At 45.8% G+C, this 20603-nt stretch overlaps 1 protein-coding gene across 1 annotated transcript in view; it reads left to right on the top strand.

Moving 5' to 3' along the window:
• The window catches only part of slc17a5 (solute carrier family 17 member 5), a 75656-nt gene that overhangs the window by 21749 nt on the left and 33304 nt on the right, over window positions 1-20603 (top strand). The window contains exon 6 of the mRNA XM_070884786.1: window positions 12221-12339. Within this exon, the coding sequence (XP_070740887.1) occupies window positions 12221-12339 (119 nt within the window). The remainder of the gene's footprint in view (window positions 1-12220; window positions 12340-20603) is intronic.

The following is a 20603-nucleotide window of genomic DNA, read 5'->3' as shown; positions in this document are numbered from 1 at the left end:
TCTGCAGCCTTTTTTTTGTATCTTCAGTTTGATTAGAAGTCTCATTCTCTTAATTGTATTGACAACATTCAGCAGAAAATTGAGCCACAACTTTTAAAGACAAATAATTGGTGCTTTTTTTCGTGTAACACCAATAAAAAGGTTACTGAGACATGATAATGTACATATTTTTAGTTTTGTCTTTCTATATTTTTAGTTTGATAATTTACCTAACATTTTTAAAATACATTCTTAAATAAAATAGAAACATAGAAAATAGGTGCAGGAGCAGGCCATTCAGCCCTTCTAGCCTGCACCACCATTCAATGAGTTCATGGCTGAACATGAAACTTCAGTACCCCCTTCCTGCTTTCTCGCCATACCCCTTGATCCCCGGAGTAGTAAGGACTTCATCTAACTCCCTTTTGAATATATTTAGTGAATTGGCCTCAACTACTTTCTGTGGTAGAGAATTCCACAGGTTCACCACTCTCTGGGTGAAGAAGTTTCTCCTCATCTCGGTCCTAAATGGCTTACCCCTTATCCTTAGACTGTGACCCCTGGTTCTGGACTTCCCCAACATTGGGAACATTCTTCCTGCATCCAACCTGTCCAAACCCGTCAGAATTTTAAACGTTTCTATGAGGTCCCCTCTCACTCTTCTGAACTCCAGTGAATACAAGCCCAGTTGATCCAGTCTTTCTTGATGGGTCAGTCCCACCATCCCGGGAATCAGTCTGGTGAATCTTCGCTGCACTCCCTCAATAGCAAGAACGTCCTTCCTCAAGTTAGGAGACCAAAACTGTACACAATACTCCAGGTGTGGCCTCACCAAGGCCCTATACAACTGTAGCAACACCTCCCTGCCCCTGTACTCAAATCCCCTCGCTATGAAGGCCAACATGCCATTTGCTTTCTTAACCGCCTGCTGTACCTGCATGCCAACCTTCAATGACTGATGTACCATGACACCCAGGTCTTGCTGCACCTTCCCCCTTCCTAATCTGTCACCATTCAGATAATAGTCTGTCTCTCTGTTTTTATGACCAAAGTAGATAACTTCACATTTATCCACATTATACTTCATCTGCCACGCATTTGCCCACTCACCTAACCTATCCAAGTCACTCTGCAGCCTCATAGCATCCTCCTCGCAGCTCACACTGCCACCCAACTTAGTGTCATCCGCAAATTTGGAGATACTACATTTAATCCCCTCGTCTAAATCATTAATGTACAATGTAAACAGCTGGGGCCCCAGCACAGAACCTTGCGGTACCCCACTAGTCACTGCCTGCCATTCTGAAACGTACCCATTTACTCCTACTCTTTGCTTCCTATCTGACAACCAGTTCTCAATCCACGTCAGCACACTACCCCCAATCCCATGTGCTTTAACTTTGCACATTAATCTCCTGTGTGGGACCTTGTCGAAAGCCTTCTGAAAGTCCAAATATACCACATCAACTGGTTCTCCTTTGTCCACTTTACTGGAAACATCCTCAAAAAATTCTAGAAGATTTGTCAAGCATGATCTCCCTTTCACAAATCCATGCTGACTTGGACCTATCATGTCACCATTTTCCAAATGCGCTGCTATGACATCCTTAATAATTGATTCCATCATTTTACCCACTACTGAGGTCAGGCTGACCGGTCTATAATTCCCTGCTTTCTCTCTCCCTCCTTTTTTAAAAAGTGGGGTTACATTGGCTACCCTCCACTCGATAGGAACTGATCCAGAGTCAATGGAATGTTGGAAAATGACTGTCAATGCACCCGCTATTTCCAAGGCCACCTCCTTAAGTACTCTGGGATGCAGTCCATCAGGCCCTGGGGATTTATCGGCCTTCAATCCCATCAATTTCCCCAACACAATTTCCCGACTAATAAAGATTTCCCTCAGTTCCTCCTCCTTACTAGACCCTCTGACCCCTTTTATATCCGGAAGGTTGTTTGTGTCCTCCTTAGTGAATACTGAACCAAAGTACTTGTTCAATTGGTCTGCCATTTCTTTGTTCCCTGTTATGACTTCCCCTGATTCTGACTGCAGGGGACCTACGTTTGTCTTTACTAACCTTTTTCTCTTTACATACCTATAGAAACTTTTGCAATCCGCCTTAATGTTCCCTGCAAGCTTCTTCTCGTACTCCATTTTCCCTGCCCTAATCAAACCCTTTGTCCTCCTCTGCTGAGTTCTAAATTTCTCCCAGTCCCCAGGTTCGCTGCTATTTCTGGCCAATTTGTATGCCACTTCCTTGGCTTTAATACTATCCCTGATTTCCCTAGATAGCCACGGTTGAGCCACCTTCCCTTTTTTCTTTTTATGCCAGACAGGAATGTACAATTGTTGTAATTCATCCATGCGGTCTCTAAATGTCTGCCATTGCCCATCCACAGTCAACCCCTTAAGTATCATTCGCCAATCTATCTTAGCCAATTCACGCCTCATACCTTCAAAGTTACCCTTCTTTAAGTTCTGGACCATGGTCTCTGAATTAACTGTTTAATTTTCCATCCTAATGCAGAATTCCACCATATTATGGTCACTCTTCCCCAAGGGGCCTCGCACAATGAGATTGTTAATTAATCCCCTCTCATTACACAACACCCAGTCTAAGATGGCCTCCCCCCTAGTTGTTTCGTCGACATATTGGTCTAGAAAACCATCCCTTATGCACTCCAGGAAATCCTCCTCCACCGTATTGCTTCCAGTTTGGCTAGCCCAATCTATGTGCATATTAAAGTTACCCATTATAACTGCTGCACCTTTATTGCATGCACTCCTAATTTCCTGTTTGATGCCCTCCCCAACATCACTACTACTGTTTGGAGGTCTGTACACAACTCCCACTAACGTTTTTTGCCCTTTAGTGTTCTGCAGCTCTACCCATATAGATTCCACATCATCCAAGCTAATGTCTTTCCTAACTATTGCATTAATCTCCTCTTTAACCAGCAATGCTACCCCACCTCCTTTTCCTTTTTTTCTATCCTTCCTGAATGTTGAATACCCCTGGATGTTGAGTTCCCAGCCCTGATCATCCTGGAGCCACGTCTCCGTAATCCCAATCACATCATATTTGTTAACGTCTATTTGCACAGTTAATTCATCCACCTTATTGCGGATACTCCTTGCATTAAGACACAAAGCGTTCAGGCTTGCTTTTTTAACACCCTTTGTCCTTTTAGAATTTTGCTGTACAGTGGCCCTTTTTGTTCTTTGCCTTGGGTTTCTCTGCCCTCCACTTTTCCTCATCTCCTTTCTGTCTTTTGCTTTTGCCTCATTTTTGTCTCCCTCTGTCTCCCTGCATTGGTTCCCATCCCCCTGCAATATTAGTTGAACTCCTCCCCAACAGCACTAGCAAACACTCCCCCTAGGACATTGGTTCCGGTCCTGGCCAGGTGCAGACCGTCCGGTTTGTACTGGTCCCACCTCCCCCAGAACCGGTTCCAATGCCCCAGGAATTTGAATCCCTCCCTGCTGCACCACTGCTCAAGCCACGTATTCATCTGTGCTATCCTGCGATTCCTACTCAGACTAGCACGTGGTACTGGTAGCAATCCCGAGATTACTACTTTTGAGGTCCTACTTTTTAATTTAGCTCCTAGCTCCTTAAATTCTTTTCGTAGGACCTCATCCCTTTTTTTACCTATGTCGTTGGTACCAATGTGCACCACGACAACTGGCTGTTCTCCCTCCCATTTCAGAATGTCCTGCACCCGCTCCGAGACATCCTTGACCCTTGCACTAGGGAGGCAACATACCATCCTGGAGTCTCGGTTGCGGCCGCAGAAACGCCTATCTATTCCCCTCACCATCGAATCCCCTATCACTATCGTGCTCCCAATCTTTTTCCTGCCCTCCTGTGCAGCAGAGCCAGCCACAGTGCCATGAACTTGGCTGCTGCTGCCCTCCCCTGATGATTCATCCCCCCCAACAGTACTCAAAGCAGTGTATCTGTTTTGCAGGGGGATGACCACAGGGGACCCCTGCACTATCTTTCTTGCACTACTCTTCCTGCTGGTCTTCCATTCCCTATCTGGCTGTGGATCCTTCTCCTGCGGTAAGACCAACTCACTACACGTGATACTCACGTCATTCTCAGCATCGTGGATGCTCCAGAGTGAATCCACCCTCAGCTCCAATTCCGCAACGCGGACCATCAAGAGCTCGAGGCGGATACACTTCCCACACACGTAGCGCCCAGGGACACAGGAAGTGTCCCCGAGTTCCCACATGGTACAGGAGGAGCATATCACGTGACCGAGCTCTCCTGCCATGTCTTAACCCTTAGATACACTTAAATTGGTAGTAACAATGCTAAAGTTCACTTACTGATATAAAAAATAAAAAGAAAAGCTACTCACCAATCACCAGCCAATCACTTACCCCATTGGCTGTGACGTCACTTTTTGATTCCCTTCTACTTCTATTTTGCTTTCTCTCCCACTGTAGCTGCACCGGTCGCCTTTATAGGCCGCTCCCCTCTCACCAACTGCCGCTGGCTCTCGATCTCCCGCTGGGCCTTTATAGGCCGCTCCCCTCTCACCAACTGCCGCTGGCTCTCAATCTCCCGCTGGGCTTTTGATAGGTCGCTCCCCTCTCACCAACTGCTGCTGGCTCTCGATCTCCCGCTGGGCTTTTGACAGGTCGCTCCCGCCTCTCACCAACTGCCGCTGGCTCTCGATCTCCCGCTGGGCTTTTGACAGGTCGCTCCCGCCTCTCACCAACTGCCGCTGGCTCTCGATCTCCCGCTGGGCTTTTGACAGGTCGCTCCCGCCTCTCACCAACTGCCGCTGGCTCTCGATCTCCCGCTGGGCTTTTGACAGGTCGCTCCCGCCTCTCACCAACTGCCGCTGGCTCTCGATCTCCCGCTGGGCTTTTGATAGGTCGCTCCCCTCTCACCAACTGCCGCTGGCTCTCGATCTCCCGCTGGGCTTTTGATAGGTCGCTCCCCTCTCACCCAAATAGCATATTTTCCAAAGCCTCAGTTTAAATGCTGCCATTTAAAATGAATTAATAGGTATCTGCAGTGGAAAAATGTATATGGTAGTGTGGTGGTTATGTTATTAGACTATTAATCCAGAGAACAAGAGTTTAAAACACACCATGGAAGTTTGAGAATTTGAATTCAGTTTAATACTTTTTTAAAAATCATGAAATAAAAAGCTAGTGTAAGCAAAAGTGACCATAAAACTATCGGGATGGAAGAAGGCTTCTTGATGATCATTTTCAAAGTAATCGAAGAGGTCGCATGGGGAGGAGGCCTTACCCCCTACAAGTTTATAGGGAACATCGCTCATACCTGCAGCTCTCTGAGGCACAGTGTGTTAGAAGGCTGCGCTTCCAAAAAGTGCTGGTCACAGAGATATGCCGGCTCATACAGGCAGACCTACAGTCTACCTGCGGCAACAGGACTGCACTGCCCGTCGAGGTGAAGATGACTGTGGCACTTACCTTCTATGCCTCCGGCTCCTTTCAGGCATCAGTGGGGAACATATGCTCCATCTCGCAGCACGCTACACATTACTGCATTCGCCAGGTGACTACTGCACTGTACGCACACAGAATGGACTTCATAAACTTCTCAATGACCAAGGAGATCCAAAGAGGGCTGTAGGTTTTGCTGGCTTCTCCAAGGTTCAGGGTTCCCTTGACTCTATACACATCGCCCTGCGAGCACCTTTAGAGAATCCAGAGGTTTACTGAAACCGAAAGGGATTCCACTGCATGAACATATAGATCGTCTGGGACCATACTCAGCACATCATGGCAGTCAATACCTAATATCTAGGGAGCATCCATGATGCTTTCATCTTGCGTGAGAGCAGTGTCTCACTCATGTTCCAGTGTCAACCACAAGGCCTGAGCTGGATGCTCGGAGACAAAGATTATAGCCTCGCCAGCTGGCTCATGACCCTCCTCCGGAATCCTCAGACAGAAGCAGAGCATCGCTATAATGAGAGCCATGCAGCCACATGCAACATCGTTGAACAAACAGTTGGAGTGCTCAAGCAGTGCTTCCGATGCCTGGACCACTTTGGAGGTTGCCTGCAATACTCCCCTCAGCAGGTCGCTGAGTTCATTGTGGTGTGCTGCATGCTACACAACTTATCCATCATGAAGGGACAGGATTCGCCAATGGGGATTGCAGGACCACCTTAGGAGAGAGGGGTGGGGGGGAGGAGGAGGAAGACAAGCTTGCGAGGAACCCATGCCACCACCACCCCCACCACAACCACAGGGGAGACATCGTGGAAATTTCGCCGCTGCAAAAGGCTTAAGTCAGCAGCTTATAATTGAACGCTTTGAAGAGTGAACGCCACTTTTGACCATTGCCTGGCCACTATCCCATCATGTTGACTATTCCCTCTTTTATTCTGCAAATCAGACACTATACAGATATGGTTAAGGTGAACAAAAGAATTGTCAACTTAGTAAACTTTAATAAAATAACATAAATTAGCTGTATCCAGCAGTGTGATAATTCAACAACATTATGAGCCACATAAATCAGAACATAGTAATAAAACATAGGATGCATCCAGCATCATCAACATAAAAGCAGCAACCCCTGCCCCACTATCTTTTACCACAGGCTTTCTTTCCTCTCCCCACAACCCCTCCCCCCCCCCCCCCCCCCTGACCTTACCCCCCTCCATTGCCTGCTGCTCCGAACCCAAGTGCTGCTACCAAGATGGCATGCAGCAATGTCAGAGTGCTGCTGTGTTGTGGGGGGAGAGACAATGGGGACGCACTGGACCAGCTCATGGCCCGGGGTGGTTGCCTGTGACCCTGGGGAATGCAGAGAGCATGGTGGGGAAGGTTTATGGACTGCATCACCTGCCCAAGTTGAAGCAGAGCTTGTGCCTGTGATGCGCCATATTCCCCAAGGCTTCGCGCCACATTCGCCGGGACTCAGTGTCACTGCGTGGAGGCCACCAACCTTGTGTGGGCATTGATGGCCTCACAGGTTTCACAGCTCGCACCGACAATCTGCGACCCTACCTCCGTAATGGTCGCAGTGAGACTCTCGATGGTCGTGGGAATCCTACCCAAGACGTCCAGGAGCTGACGGGCGAGCTGGATGCTCTCCCTGGACATTCCACGTTCCAGGTCTGTCAGCAGACTCGCCCTCCGGAGAGATAGCACACGGGATTTGACCCCAGCACTGCGTTGCTGCACGCTACTAGTCCCCGAGAAAGTTATGTCATCGTCCGCAGACGAGGTGAGTGCCAGTGGTAAAAGAGGGGTGGATTGCATCTACCCCGGAGTCGGCTGATCTGTAAACTTGTCCTCTTCTTCCTCCTCCTCCTCCTCCTCCTCCACACGAAGGCCTGATGTGGAGTGTTGCTTTGAGGGATGCTGCGGCTGTGGCTGGTCATCTGGAAGTAGAAAGCAACAGATGAGTGGTTAGCAGCAGGGAAGGGGGCAGGGTGACATGAGGAAGGTCGCATAGCACAGGTTCATTTGAAGGCCTGCCGCTACTCCATTATATCTAGTCCACAGACACTGCATGCCATTGCCCCAACCCTAGTCCACAGATACTGCATGACATTGCCCCAACCCAGCCCAGAGAGTGTGCAGGACTTACCCTCAGTATCCAAGAGGGGGTCAGCAGCCTCAGTGGCAGTTGCCCGACTTGAGACGCCGATGAGGCCTGCCACTCGCTCCTCAATGTCCTTGAGTGGCAGGGTCTGAGGCAGACCGCCGCCTGTCCGCAATTGTATGACTTCTTTGCCTACAAAGATGAAAATGGGAATGCTTACAAGAGGGTCTATCTGCTCTTGTGGCACTGACATAAGCAGTAAAGCACTTATACCATACTGTCTGAATGTAATACAGTCCTCTGTTTAATGGCCTTGGAAGGTGCAGGTGATTCATCAGGAGGACATTGAAGTGCAGAGACATCTTATGAGCTCTCAGAAAGCAATTTTAATATCGTGTAAAGATCATTCGTGGCAAATAGGGTGCCAAACTAAGCCTACCTATGTGTCATACATTTTAGGAGGCATCCCACAGAGTGCTGAGAGACAGTAACAGCATAAGAACACCCACATACTGCTGACAGGCACCAAAACAGAAGAACAAATAGTGTCAGATTTATAATTGAAGTAATGAAGGAGTGCATGAATTAAAAATTGTACTGTAACGATTCTCAAAAGATCATTGAACTTTTTTCGGCACTGTGTGCCACTTCTGACCACTGTCTAAGGAGGAGACCTCCTCAGATATTTCCCTCCATATGCGTTTAAAAATGGATGGCAGGGGTCTAGATCCACCCCTGCGATGTAACTCCTACCATCTTCTCTCCACAGCTCCCACTTAGAGATTCATTAGCCTCGTGGCTAAATCGCCTGGCATACTGTCTCAACTTCTCATCCTCCATGATCAAAATCCAATTTTCAAATGGCCGATTCAACCCTGGGTGTACTGCGCATGCACACGGCTGCGCCCTGCATTTGCATTCAGACCAGAAGCGTGGGAAGAAAAAAAAACATTTGCGCAAAACGGCCGACTTTTTTTTTTTAAGCGCCTGAACTTTCAGCTCCAGCGCACAAGTTGTGTGATACAATGCTGGAGTTAGCGCTAACACTCGGCGTGAACTTCCATTTGGCGAAAGTTGCCGCTCTGGCGCTCATGCTAACTCGGCGCTAAATGTTTGATTTCGCCGTGATTTTCACCTGGAAAATGCAAAAAAACGAAAATCCAGCCCTAGAGCTGTTAAATGGGAAACATAGAAACATAGAAAATAGGTGCAGGAGCAGGCCATTCAGCCCTTCTAGCCTGCACCGCCATTCAATGAGTTCATGGCTGAACATGAAACTTCAGTACCCCCTTCCTGCTTTCACGCCATACCCCTTGATCCCCCGAGTAGTAAGGACTTCATCTAACTCCCTTTTGAATATATTTAGTGAATTGGCCTCAACTACTTTCTGTGGTAGAGAATTCCACAGGTTCACCACTCTCTGGGTGAAGAAGTTTCTCCTTATCTCGGTCCTAAATGGCTTACCCCTTATCCTTAGACTGTGACCCCTGGTTCTGGACTTCCCCAACATTGGGAACATTCTTCCTGCATCCAACCTGTCCAAACCCGTCAGAATTTTAAACGTTTCTATGAGGTCCCCTGAAAGTTCAAAAGAATTCATCTTAAGAGCCATGTCACTTGTATTTCATAAAGTATATCTCTGGACTTCTGATTCTATTTGCAGATTTCCCTCTGGCTGTTTAATTTCAGTGTTTGGTACTGTTTTCTCGACAGCAATGGTTTGTCTTATCATTTCACTAATGAATGGTTGCCTACACATTTGCAGCTTTGCAGGTTTACTCGCAGAAAAAATCCAGCTAGTTGCAAGGTAATTTTGAGTCACTAAAATGTTGCCCTGAACACACCCAGATTGACCTTTGGGTTGCTCCATGCATCCGGGACCAGCGATCCTTGCATGGTTTCACATAGTATAAGTTATGTAAGCAGAGAACTGGATTTGATTTCAGGAATTATTTCTTTTCAGAGTGTTGTCAACCTATAGAATATTGTCAGCTCATGCAGTGAGTGCTGTTTCACTGCAATCATTCAAAAGAGAGTTGGACATGGTCCTAACTGTAGGAAAAATCACAATGTTTAGAAGGTAGGTGGGTACGGGGTGGGGGTGGGGAGAGAATGTGACTCGTCGTCACTGTGGTGTCCTAGTACTTTGATTGCTTGAGGGGGGGGGGGAGAGGAATTTCCAAAGTTTTTCTTTCCCTAAGTATGCCTTTAGATTTTTTTTGCCTCCCAGTTTGGCTCGCTGGTTGGGGGAGAGGATGGTGTGTTTATGTTACACCATGACATAATGAGACAGGCCAGCTGGTCTCTTGTCTGTCATTTTCATACGTTCGTATGTTTCAGAAAAAAGAGCTTTACAGTTTTCTTGGTGTCCATGTTTGCAAAAGAGTTGGGCAACTGGGAGAGAGGAACAAAATATTTCTTTCTAAATTTATTAGCACCAAGATTGAGCATTCTTGGAGGCCCAAAAAATATCAGGAAGGAAGTCCAAGGTGAACAGTACAAGTTCCAGGAAGGTGAATAACTTGAGCCTTGTGGGCCCACAAGAATGAAGGCCTGTGAGGTGGGATTTTCAATAAAGCATGAGGAACTTTATAGGTATGGTTAATTTAATGTTTCTGTGTTCATTAGGTTATTTTTTAGTTTTATGTACATAGTGAGATGGCTGAGAAACTGAAACAACCATTCAGGAGTTTAAAAAATGTTTTGAGTGATTGGCACCGTTTATGATTTTCCTGTTTAGTGGTAGCTAATGAATGTAATTTTTTTATACCAAAGATACTTGGTGGTTCTTTCATCAATGGGCCATTTGAACCAATATACCTGCTTTACTTAACAGAAAGTAATGATTCATTTTTTTTAAAACAATGGAAGATTTGAGCCAAGCAAGATCTTTTTGGCCCTGTATACATTTGCCCATGCCCTACAGATACACACCGGGCACACAACTTTGTTCTAATGGATGGATGAAATTGGCACGTTATCAACTTCATGTATTACTAAACAGAATATACCAGTTACTCAACAAGATTTATATTAACACAAGTCATTCTCCCATAACATGGCACAGCGAGAGTCAGTGTAGTCTTTACTTGAAAGTAGTTCGAGGGCGGAGGGTAATTGAACCGGGTGGGGGATACACAGAGGTAATTTAGTGCCCATTTTAAAGTCATAAATATGGCCTTATATTTCTATTTCCATTATAAATTCATGGGCCCAAGTTTCCACATGATTTGCGCCTGATTTTTAGGAGCAACTGGTGGAGAACGGACTATCTTAGAAATCACAATTCTCACATTTTTTTTTCTGCAGTTCTAGTCAGGTAGAACAGTTCCACTTTGGAACAGAATTTTTTCTTCAAAAGGGGGCGTGTCCGGCCACTGACGCCTGATTTGAAAGTTTCCACAGTGAAAACGTACTCCAAACTAACTTAGAATGGAGCAAGTGAAGATTTTTGTAGAACTGAAAAAACCTGTTCTACACATTAAAAAATCAGGCTACAAATTAGGCGTCCAGAACGAGGTGGGGGGGAGGGGAGAAGGGAAGTCATTAAATTCTACAATAAATCCTTATTTATACTTATACAAATAAATCAACCTGAATAAAAATTTATAAGCAAAGAAAAGATTAAATAAACCATCTTCCTACCTGTGTGAAAGTGCTTCAGGCACGGAGAATGCTGCAGCAAGCCTCTCAAAACGAGGCAGCCGTTCCCGAAGGCGGCGGGCAGGAGGGAGGGAGGGAGGGAACCGACCGACCAACCGAACGTAGGGAAGCCGTTCCAGACGGCGGGGAGGGACCCAACCGACCGAACGCAGGGGGTGGGGGGGGGGGGGGGGGGAGGAAGCCGTTCCAGACGGCGGGCGGGAGGGAGGGGACCGACCGAACGCAGGGAAGCCGTTCCAGATGGCGGGGAGGGACCCAACCGACCGAACGCGGTGGGGGGGGGGGGGGGAGCCGTTCCAGACGGAGGGAGGGAAGGAGACAGAAGGCTGCAGGAAGCCTCAGAAATTGAGGAGCCATTTCCCAACGGCAAAAGTGAGGGGTCGTCGGGAAACGGCTGCCTCAACTTTCTGAGGCTTCCTGCAGCCTTCTCAGTGCTGATGTGCTGATGGCAATGTGCTTTTATTAAAAAATGTTCAAAAACTAAACAGCTACAAAGAACGACAAAAATGGCCGAGTGCCAATGTTTCCTTCACACTGCGCGTGCGCGAACGCTCCAACGCGCAGCGTTGCCGGCAGGAAAAAAACTAATTTGAATAGTACCCGCCCCCTCCCACTTACAAAATCGGCGCGAGTGTAGGCTCCGCCCCCCTGGGCACCACGCCAAACAGACAAGGAGCTGCAGGGCTCTCCAGAATCGCGAGTTTTTTTTCCGGCGCCGTTTTAGGCGCGAAAAACGGGCGCCCAGCTCGGAGGGGCGCCCGTTTTTTATCGTATGGAAACTTGGGCCCCATATGTCCACATTTATAATGAACATTACTTGTATAAATATGTCACCTTGTAATTGCACCATTCCACTAGTTGTGATGTTACAGCATGTCCACTGGAGGAAGGGTGCAATTCCAATGTGGCAAGTTTGAAGAAGTTACAAATTGGTGTGTGCAGGTGTAAATTTTTTAATATCTTAACAGATTATAAATTGTTTTTGATGCATACTGTTTCACACTAATAGATTTTTTTTTCATCAGGTGCATTTGGAGTGGCCTGGTGTCTGCTTTGGTTCTGGCTGGCTAGTGACACACCAGAAACTCACAGAACTATATCTAATGCTGAGCGAGAGTATATCATTTTTTCACTTCGTGGCCAGGTAGGATGTGTGCTGCCATACGGGATAGTTGACACAAGCTGAGCATTTTGACCTCAAATGCCATACTAAAAAAAATGATGATAGCCATCAAATCGCTAAATTCTTTGTCTGCATCTTAGGGCTTTGTGCACCTATCCCAAAATAGGAAAATATTTGAATTCTACTTTTAAAACTTACAAAGACAATACAGTCTACTCCTTTGATTATATAGAAACATATGGAGTAGACCATTTGGTTCCTCAAGCCTGTTACACCGTTCAATTGGATCATGGCTGATCTGTTCCTCAACTCCATTTACCTGCCCTTGTTCCATATCCCTTGATATCCTTATCCAACAAAACTCTCTCGTTCTCAGTCTTGAACAGTTCAAATGACCCAGCATTCACAGCATTTTGGGAAGAGATTTCCAATACCCTTTGTGTGAACCATGCTGGGACTAGTGTTCTGGCGAATCGAATAACTAGGGCTGTAGAGAGGGTTTTAACCTAAATAGTGGGGGGAAGAAATTTAAAAAGTCAAAGAGCAAGAAGGCACTGATGGGCATAGGCTACAAGTCCCCTAACAGTAGCTACACTGTTGGACAGAGTATAAATCAAGAAATAATGGAGGCTTGTAAGAAAGGTACGGCAATAATCATGGGTGATTTTAATCTTCATATTGATTGGACAAAGCAAATTGGCCAGGGTAGCCTTGAAGAGTTCATAGAGTGTATTCGGGATTGTTGCCTTCAACAGTATGTTGCGGAACCAACCAGGGAGCAGGCTATATTAGATCTGGTACTGTGTAATGAGACAGGATTAAAAAGTGATCTCATAGTAAAGGATCCTCTAGGAAAGAGTGATTATAGCATGGTTAAATTTCAAATTCAGTTGGAGGGTGAGATAGTTGGATCTCAAACCAGTGTCCTGATCTTAAATAAAGGTAATTAGAAAGGTATGTAGGCAAAGTGGGCTTGGAAAATACATTAAAGTGTGAGCCGGTTGATAAGCAATGGCAGACATTTAAGGAGATATTTCACAACTCTCAACAAAAATATATTCCAGTGAGAAGGAAAAACTTTGAGAAGGGAAAACCATCAGTGGCTAACTAAGGAAGTAAAAGATGGCATCAAATTGAAAACAATGGCATACAAAGTGACCAAGATTAGTAGGAGGCCAGAGGATTGGGAATTTTTTAAAAACCAGCAAAGGACGACTAAAAAAATAATAATAGAGGGAAGATAGATTATGAGAGTAAACTAGCACGAAATGTAAAAACAGATAGTAAGAGTTTCTACAGGTACATAAAAAGGAAGCGAGAAGCTAAAGTAAATGTTGGTCCCTTAGAGGATGAGACTGGGGAATTAATAATGGGGAACAGGGAAATGGCAGAGACTTTAAACAAATATTTTGTATCGGTCTTCACGGTGAAGACACTAAAAACATCCCAATAATGGATAATCAAGGGGCTAATAGGGAGGGAGAAATTTGAAACAATCACTATCACTAAAGAAAAAGTACTCAGTAAAATAATGGGACTAAAGGTGGACAAGTCCCCTGGACCTGATGGCTTGCATCCTAAGGTCTTAAACGAAGTGGCTGCAGCAATAGTGGATGCATTGGTTGTAATCTACCAAAATTCCCTGAATTCTGGAGAGGTCCCAGCAGATTGGAAAACCACAAATGTAACGCTCTATTTAAAAAAGGAGGCAGACAGAAAGCAAGAAACTATAGACCAGTTAGCCTAACATCTGCCATTGGGAAAATGCTGGAGTCCATTATTAAGGAAGCAGTAGCAGAACATTTGGAAAAGCATAATACAGTCTAGCAGAGTCAGCATGATTTTATGAAAGGGAAATCATGTTTGACAAAATTGCTGGAGTTCTTTGAGGATGTAACGAGTAGGGTGGATAAGGGGGAATCAGTGGATGTGGTGTACAGGTATTTAGATTTCCAGAAGGCATTCGATAAGGTGCCACATAAAAGGTTACTGAACAAGATAAAAGCTCACTGGGTTGGGGGTAATATATTAGCATGTATAGCGGATTAGCTAACTAACAGAAAACAGAGAGTTAGGATAAATGGGTAATTTTCCGGTTGGCAAATAGTAACTAGTGGGGTGCCACAGGGATCGGAGCTGGGGCCTCAACTATTTACAATCTAAATTAATGACTTGGATGAAGGGACTGAGTGTAATGTAGCCAAGTTTGCTGATACAAAGATGGGTGGGAAAGCAAGTTGTGAGGAGGACACAAATGATCTGCAAAGGGATATATAGACAGGCTAAGTTAGTGAGCAAACATTTGGCAGATGGAATATAATGTGGGAAAATGAGAGGTTATCCACTTTGGCAGGAAAAATAAAAAAGCAAATTATTATTTAAATGGAAATTACAAAATACTGCAGTACAGAAGGACCTGGGGGGTCCTTGTGCATGAAACACAAAAAGTTAGCATGCAGGTACAGCAAATAATCAGGAAGGCAAATGGAATGTTGGCCTTTATTGCAAGGGGGATGGATTATAAAAGCAGGGAAGTCCTGCTACAACTGTACAGGGTATTGGTGAGACCACATCTAGAGTAGTGTGTACAGTTTTAGCTCCTTATTTAAGGAGGGATATACTTGCATTGGAGGCAGTTTAGAGAGGGTTCACTAGGTTGATTCCTGAGATGAAGAAAGGTTGAGCAGGTTGAGCCTATACTCATTTGAGTTTAGAAGAATGAGAGGTGATCTTATTGAAACATACAAGATACTGAGGAGGCTCGACAAGGTAGATGCAGAGAGGATATTTCCCCTCGTGCGGGAATCTAGAACTAAGAGGCATAGTTTCAGAATAAGGCGCGCCCATTTAGAACGGAGATGAGGAGGAATTTCTTCTGAGGATTGTAAATCTGTGGAATTCTCTGCCTCAAAGAGCTGTGGAGGCTGGGTCATTGAATATATTTAAGGTGGAGATATACAGATTTTTGAAAGATAAAGGAGTGAAGGGTTATGAGGAGCGGGGAAGTGGAGCTGAGCCGAAGATCAGATCAGCCATGATCTTTTTGAATGGCAGAGCCGGATCAAGGGGCCAAATGACCTACTCCTGCTCCTATTTCTTATTTTCTTATGAAATATTTCCTGACATCACCCCGAAAATGACAGAGCTCCAATTTTAACATTATTTGCGTCTTGTTCTGTATTCCCCCACCAGAGGAGATAGAATCATAGAATGGATACAGCGCAAGAGCACTTCAGCGAGTCCCATTCCCCACCCTTTCCCTGTAGCCCTGCAAATTCTTTTCCTTAAGTACTTATCCAATTCCCTTTTGAAAGCCATGATTGAATTTACCTCCACCACCCTTTCAAGCAGTGCATTTCTGATCATAAGCACTTGCTGCGTAAAAAAGGTTTTCCTCATGTCGCCTTTGGTTCTTTTGCCAATCACCTTAAATCTATGTCCTCTGGTTCTCGACCCTTCCACCAATGGGAACAGTTTCTCTCTATCTACTGTCATGATTTCGAACACCTCTATCAAATCTCCTCTCAACTTTCTCCGCTCTAAGGTGAACAACCCCAGCTTCTCCAGTTTGTTCACATAACTGGAGACTCGCATTCTTTTCGATCTTTTCTGCACCCTCTCTAAGGCCTTGATATCCTTCCCAAAAGTGTGGTGCCCAGAATTTGACACAGTACTCTGATTGAGGCCGAACCAGTGTTTTATAAAGATTCATCACAGCTTCCTTGCTTTTGTACTCTGCCTCTATTTATAAAGCCCAGGATCCCATATGCTTTTTTAACTGCTTCCTCAAGCTGCCCTGCCACTTTCAATGATTTGTGCACACAAACCCCCAGGTCTCTCTGTTCCTGCACTCCCTTTAGAATTGTCCTATTTAGTTTATATTGCCTTTCCTCGTTATTTTCTGAGTTAAATTTCATCTGCCATGTATTTGCCCATTCCACTAGCCTGTCTATGTCCTCTTGAAGTCTTATCACTAGTCTCCACACTGTTCACTATACTTCCAAGTTTTGTCATCTGCAAATTTTGAAATTGTGCCCTGTACACACCCATGTATATATTACATAATATCAAGAAAAGCAGTGGTCCCAGAACTGACCCCCGGGGGAAGAACACTGTATACCTTCCAGTCTGAAAAACAATTTCACCACTACTCTGTTTCCTGTCACTTAGCCAATTTCGGATCTATGCTGCCACTGTCCCTTTTATTCCATGGGCTTCAACTTTGCTGGCAAGCCTATTATGTGGCACTTTATCTAACACCTTTTTAGTACACCACACCAAGCGCATTGCCCTTATAACCCTCATCAAAAAACTCAATCAAGTTAGTTCAACATAATGCTTTAAGGCTTACGTTAATTAATCCACGCTTGTCCAAGTGAGAATTTTGTCCTGGATTATCATTTCTAAAAGCTTCTCCACCACCGAGGTTAAACTGACTGGCCTGTAGTTGTTGGGTTTATCCTTGCATCATTTTTTGAACAAGGATGTAACAATTGCAATTTTCCAGTCTTCTGGCACCAAGCTGTATCTAAGGAGGGTTGGAAGATTATGGCCAGTACATCTGCAATTTCCACCTTTGCTTCCCTCAGCATCCAAGGATGCAACACCATCCGGACCTGGTGACTTATCTACTTTAAGTACAGCCAGCCTTTCTAGTACCAGCTCTTCATCAATTTTTAGCCCATCCAGTATCTCGACTATCTCCTCTTTCACTGACTTTGGCACCATCTTCTTTTGTAAAGACAGATGCAAAGCACTCATTTACTACCTCAGCCATACCCTCTGCCTCCATACGTAGGTGACCTTTTTGGTCCCGAATCGACCCCACTAGCCGTTTACTACTTATATGCCTATAGAAGACTTTTGGATTCCCTTTTACGTTAGCTGCCAGTCTATTCTCGTTCTCTCATTTACTTTTTCATTTCCCCTCTGAACTTTCTATATTCAGTCTGGTTCTCACTTGTATTCTCAACCTGACGTGTCATATGCCTGCTTTTTCTGCTTCATTTTACTCTCCATCTCTTTCGTCATCCACGGAGCTCTGGCTTTAGTTGCCCCCTCATTGTACCTCAACTGTACCCGAACCATCTCATTAAAGGCAGACCATTGTTCAATTACAGTTTTGCCTACCAATCTTTGATTCCAATTTACCCAGGCCAGATCTGTTCTCAACCCACTGAAATTGGCCCTCCTCCAATTAAGTATTTTTACTCTAGATTGCTCCCTGTCCTTTTCCACAGCTAATCTAAACCTTATGATACTATGATCGCTGTCCCCCAAATGTTCCTTTACTGACACTTGCTCCACTTGACCCCACATCATTCCCCAGAACCAGATCCAGCAATGCCTCCTTCCTCGTTGTGCCAGAAACATACTGATTAAGAAAGTTCTGAACATACTTCAGAAATTCTTCCCCCTCTTTGCCCTTTATACTATTACTATCCCAGTCTATATTAGGATAATTGAAGTCCCCCATTAACACTATAATTCTTGTACCTCTCTAATTACCCTGCAAATTTGCTCCTTTATATCCGTCCCACTAGTTAGTGGCCTATAGAATACACCTAGTAGTATAATGGCACCTCTCTTGTTTCTTAACTCTCCAAATAGAATAACCAATAGTTTCTGTATCTGCCCTATCAAATAACCACCTCAATTAGATCACCTATGAACCTTCTAACTCAAGGAAATACAAGCCAAATTTATGCAACCTGTCCTCATAATTTAGCTCTCTAAGCCCTGCTATAATTCTGGTGAATCTGTGCTGTACCGATTCCAAGGTCAATATATATTTCCTGAGCTGCAATATCCAAAACAATGCAATACTCCAGATGGGGTCTGACCAAGGCTCTGTGCAGCTGAGACATCACTTCCTCACTTCTCAATTCCAATCTTCTAGAGATGAAGGCCAACATTCCATTAGCCTTTTTGATTACATTTTGTCCCTGTGTGTGTGTGTGTGTGTGTGTAATATATACGTACACGCACTCATTATTGCTCATCCCTAGTTCCCCTTGAGCTGGTGGTGAGCTGAGCTGTCTTCTTGAACCGCCACAGTTTGTATGATGAAGGGATTCCCACAGTGCTATTAAGAAGGGAGGTCCAGGATTTTGACCCAGTGACAATGAAGGAACAGCAATATGTGTTCAAGTCGGAATGGATTGTGGCTTGGCTTTCTAGGTGGTGGAAGTCGTGGGTTTGAGATGTGCTGTCAAAAAATCCTTGGCTAGTTGCTGCAGTGCATCTTGTAGGTAGTACATGGTGCGCCAGTGCTGGAGGGAGTGGGTTCTTAAGGTGGTGGATTGGCTGCCGATCAAGTGGGCTGCTTTATCCTGGATGGTGTTGAGCTTCTTGAGTGTTGCAGCTACACTCATCCAGGCAAGTTGTAAGTATTCTTTCACACTCCTGACTTGTAGATTGCGGAGAGGCTTTTGGGAGTCAGTTGGTGAGCCAATTGCCGCAGGATACCCAGCCTCTAGTCACAGCATTTATGTGGCTGGTCCAATTGAGTTTCTGGCAAATGTCGACCCCAGGATGTTGATGATGAGGCATTCGGCGATGGTAATGCCGCTCAATGTGAAGGGGAGGTGGTTAGTCACTGTTTTTGGAGATGGTCGTTGCCTGGCGCGAATGTTACTTGCTTCATCAGCCGAAGTCTGGATGTTGTCCAGGGCTTTCTGTGTGTTGCAATGGACTGTTTCATTATCTGAGGAATTGCGAATGGAGCTGAACACTGTACAATGCAGCAAACAGCCCCACTTCTAACTTTATGATGGAGGTAAGGTCATTGATGAAGCAGCTGAAGATAGTTAGGACTAGGATGCTGCCCTGAGGAACTCTTGCATTGATGTTCTGGGGCTGAGATGATTGGCCTCCAACAACCACAACCATCTTCCTTTGTACTGGCTTGATGTCCAGGGCAGTCGCTCTCACCTCATCTGTGGAATTAAGCTCTTTTGTTTCTAATGGAGCCTGGTGCTAGGTGGGCTTGGTGGAACTGAAACATATCAGAGCAGGTTATTGGTGAGTAAGTACCACTTGAGAGCAATGTTCCCTTTTTTTTTGGTACTGAGTGAGTCTTTGAACATGACCTTTTCGTCCGTGGGCAACTTTTACAACAACAACCACTTAAAAGTCTACATACAATAATGCCATATTGCCACCCACTGTCTCAAATCACGAGACAATCAGACAAGTTTCCACACAGGTTTAACATAAGTTTTGAATTCTATTCCTCTAGAAATGAACCCCAGTGCTTTATTTGCAATTTTATGGATTTTTAAAACTACGTTGCAACTTTTAATGATTTGTTAAGCTATAATCCTAGATCCCTTTGCATCTCTACCACATTTAGATTATTTTCCAAGGAGTAGGTTGCCTCCTTATTCCTCCTACCAAAATTTACCACCTACCAAAATTTACCACCTCACACTTGTCTGTATTGAAGTTAATTTGTCATTTACATGCCCATTCTGCAAGTTTTGTTTATGGTAGAATTAATTTAAAACTTTTAGTTCATCGTACAAACTCCCTCCCCCAGTCTCACTCTTCCCCCACCCCACACAACCCCAGTGTCTCTTTCTCTCTTCTCTCTCCTCCCCATCTCTCTCCTTCTCTTTCTCTCTCTCTCTCCTCCTCCCTCCCGATCCCTCCGCTTCCTCTCTCCCCTTCCCCCGCTTCCTCTCTCCCCGTCCCCCACTTCCTCTCTCCCCTTCCCCCACTTCCTCTCTCCCCTTCCCCCATATTCTCTCTCCCCTTCCCCCGCTTCCTCTCTCCCCCTTCCCCCGCTTCCTCTCTCCCCCTTCCCCCGCTTCCTCTCTCCCCTTCCCCCGCTTCCTCTCTTCCTTCCCCCGCGTCCCCTTCCCCCGCTTCCCCTTCCCCCGCTTCCCCTTCCCCCGCTTCCCCTTCCCCTGCTTCCCCTTCCCCTCTCCCCACTTCCTCTCTTCCTTCCCCCGCGTCCCCTTCCCCCGCGTCCCCTTCCCCCGCGTCCCCTTCCCCCGCGTCCCCTTCCCCCGCGTCCCCTTCCCCCGCGTCCCCTTCCCCCGCGTCCCCTTCCCCCGCGTCCCCTTCCCCCGCGTCCCCTTCCCCCGCGTCCCCTTCCCCCGCGTCCCCTTCCCCCGCGTCCCCTTCCCCTCTCCCCACTTCCTCTCTCCCCTCTTCCCACTTCCTCTCTCCCCCTCCCCCGCTTCCCCTCTCCCCACTTCCTCTCTCCCACTTCCCCCACTTCTTCTCTCCCCTTCCCCCCTTTCTCTCGCCCCCTTCCCCCGCTTTCTCTCGCCCCCGTT

Source organism: Pristiophorus japonicus, chromosome 7 (genome assembly GCF_044704955.1).
Source record: "Pristiophorus japonicus isolate sPriJap1 chromosome 7, sPriJap1.hap1, whole genome shotgun sequence".
In the NCBI taxonomy this organism is placed as follows: Eukaryota; Metazoa; Chordata; class Chondrichthyes; family Pristiophoridae; genus Pristiophorus; species Pristiophorus japonicus.
This window is presented reverse-complemented; position numbering and strand designations above follow the sequence as displayed.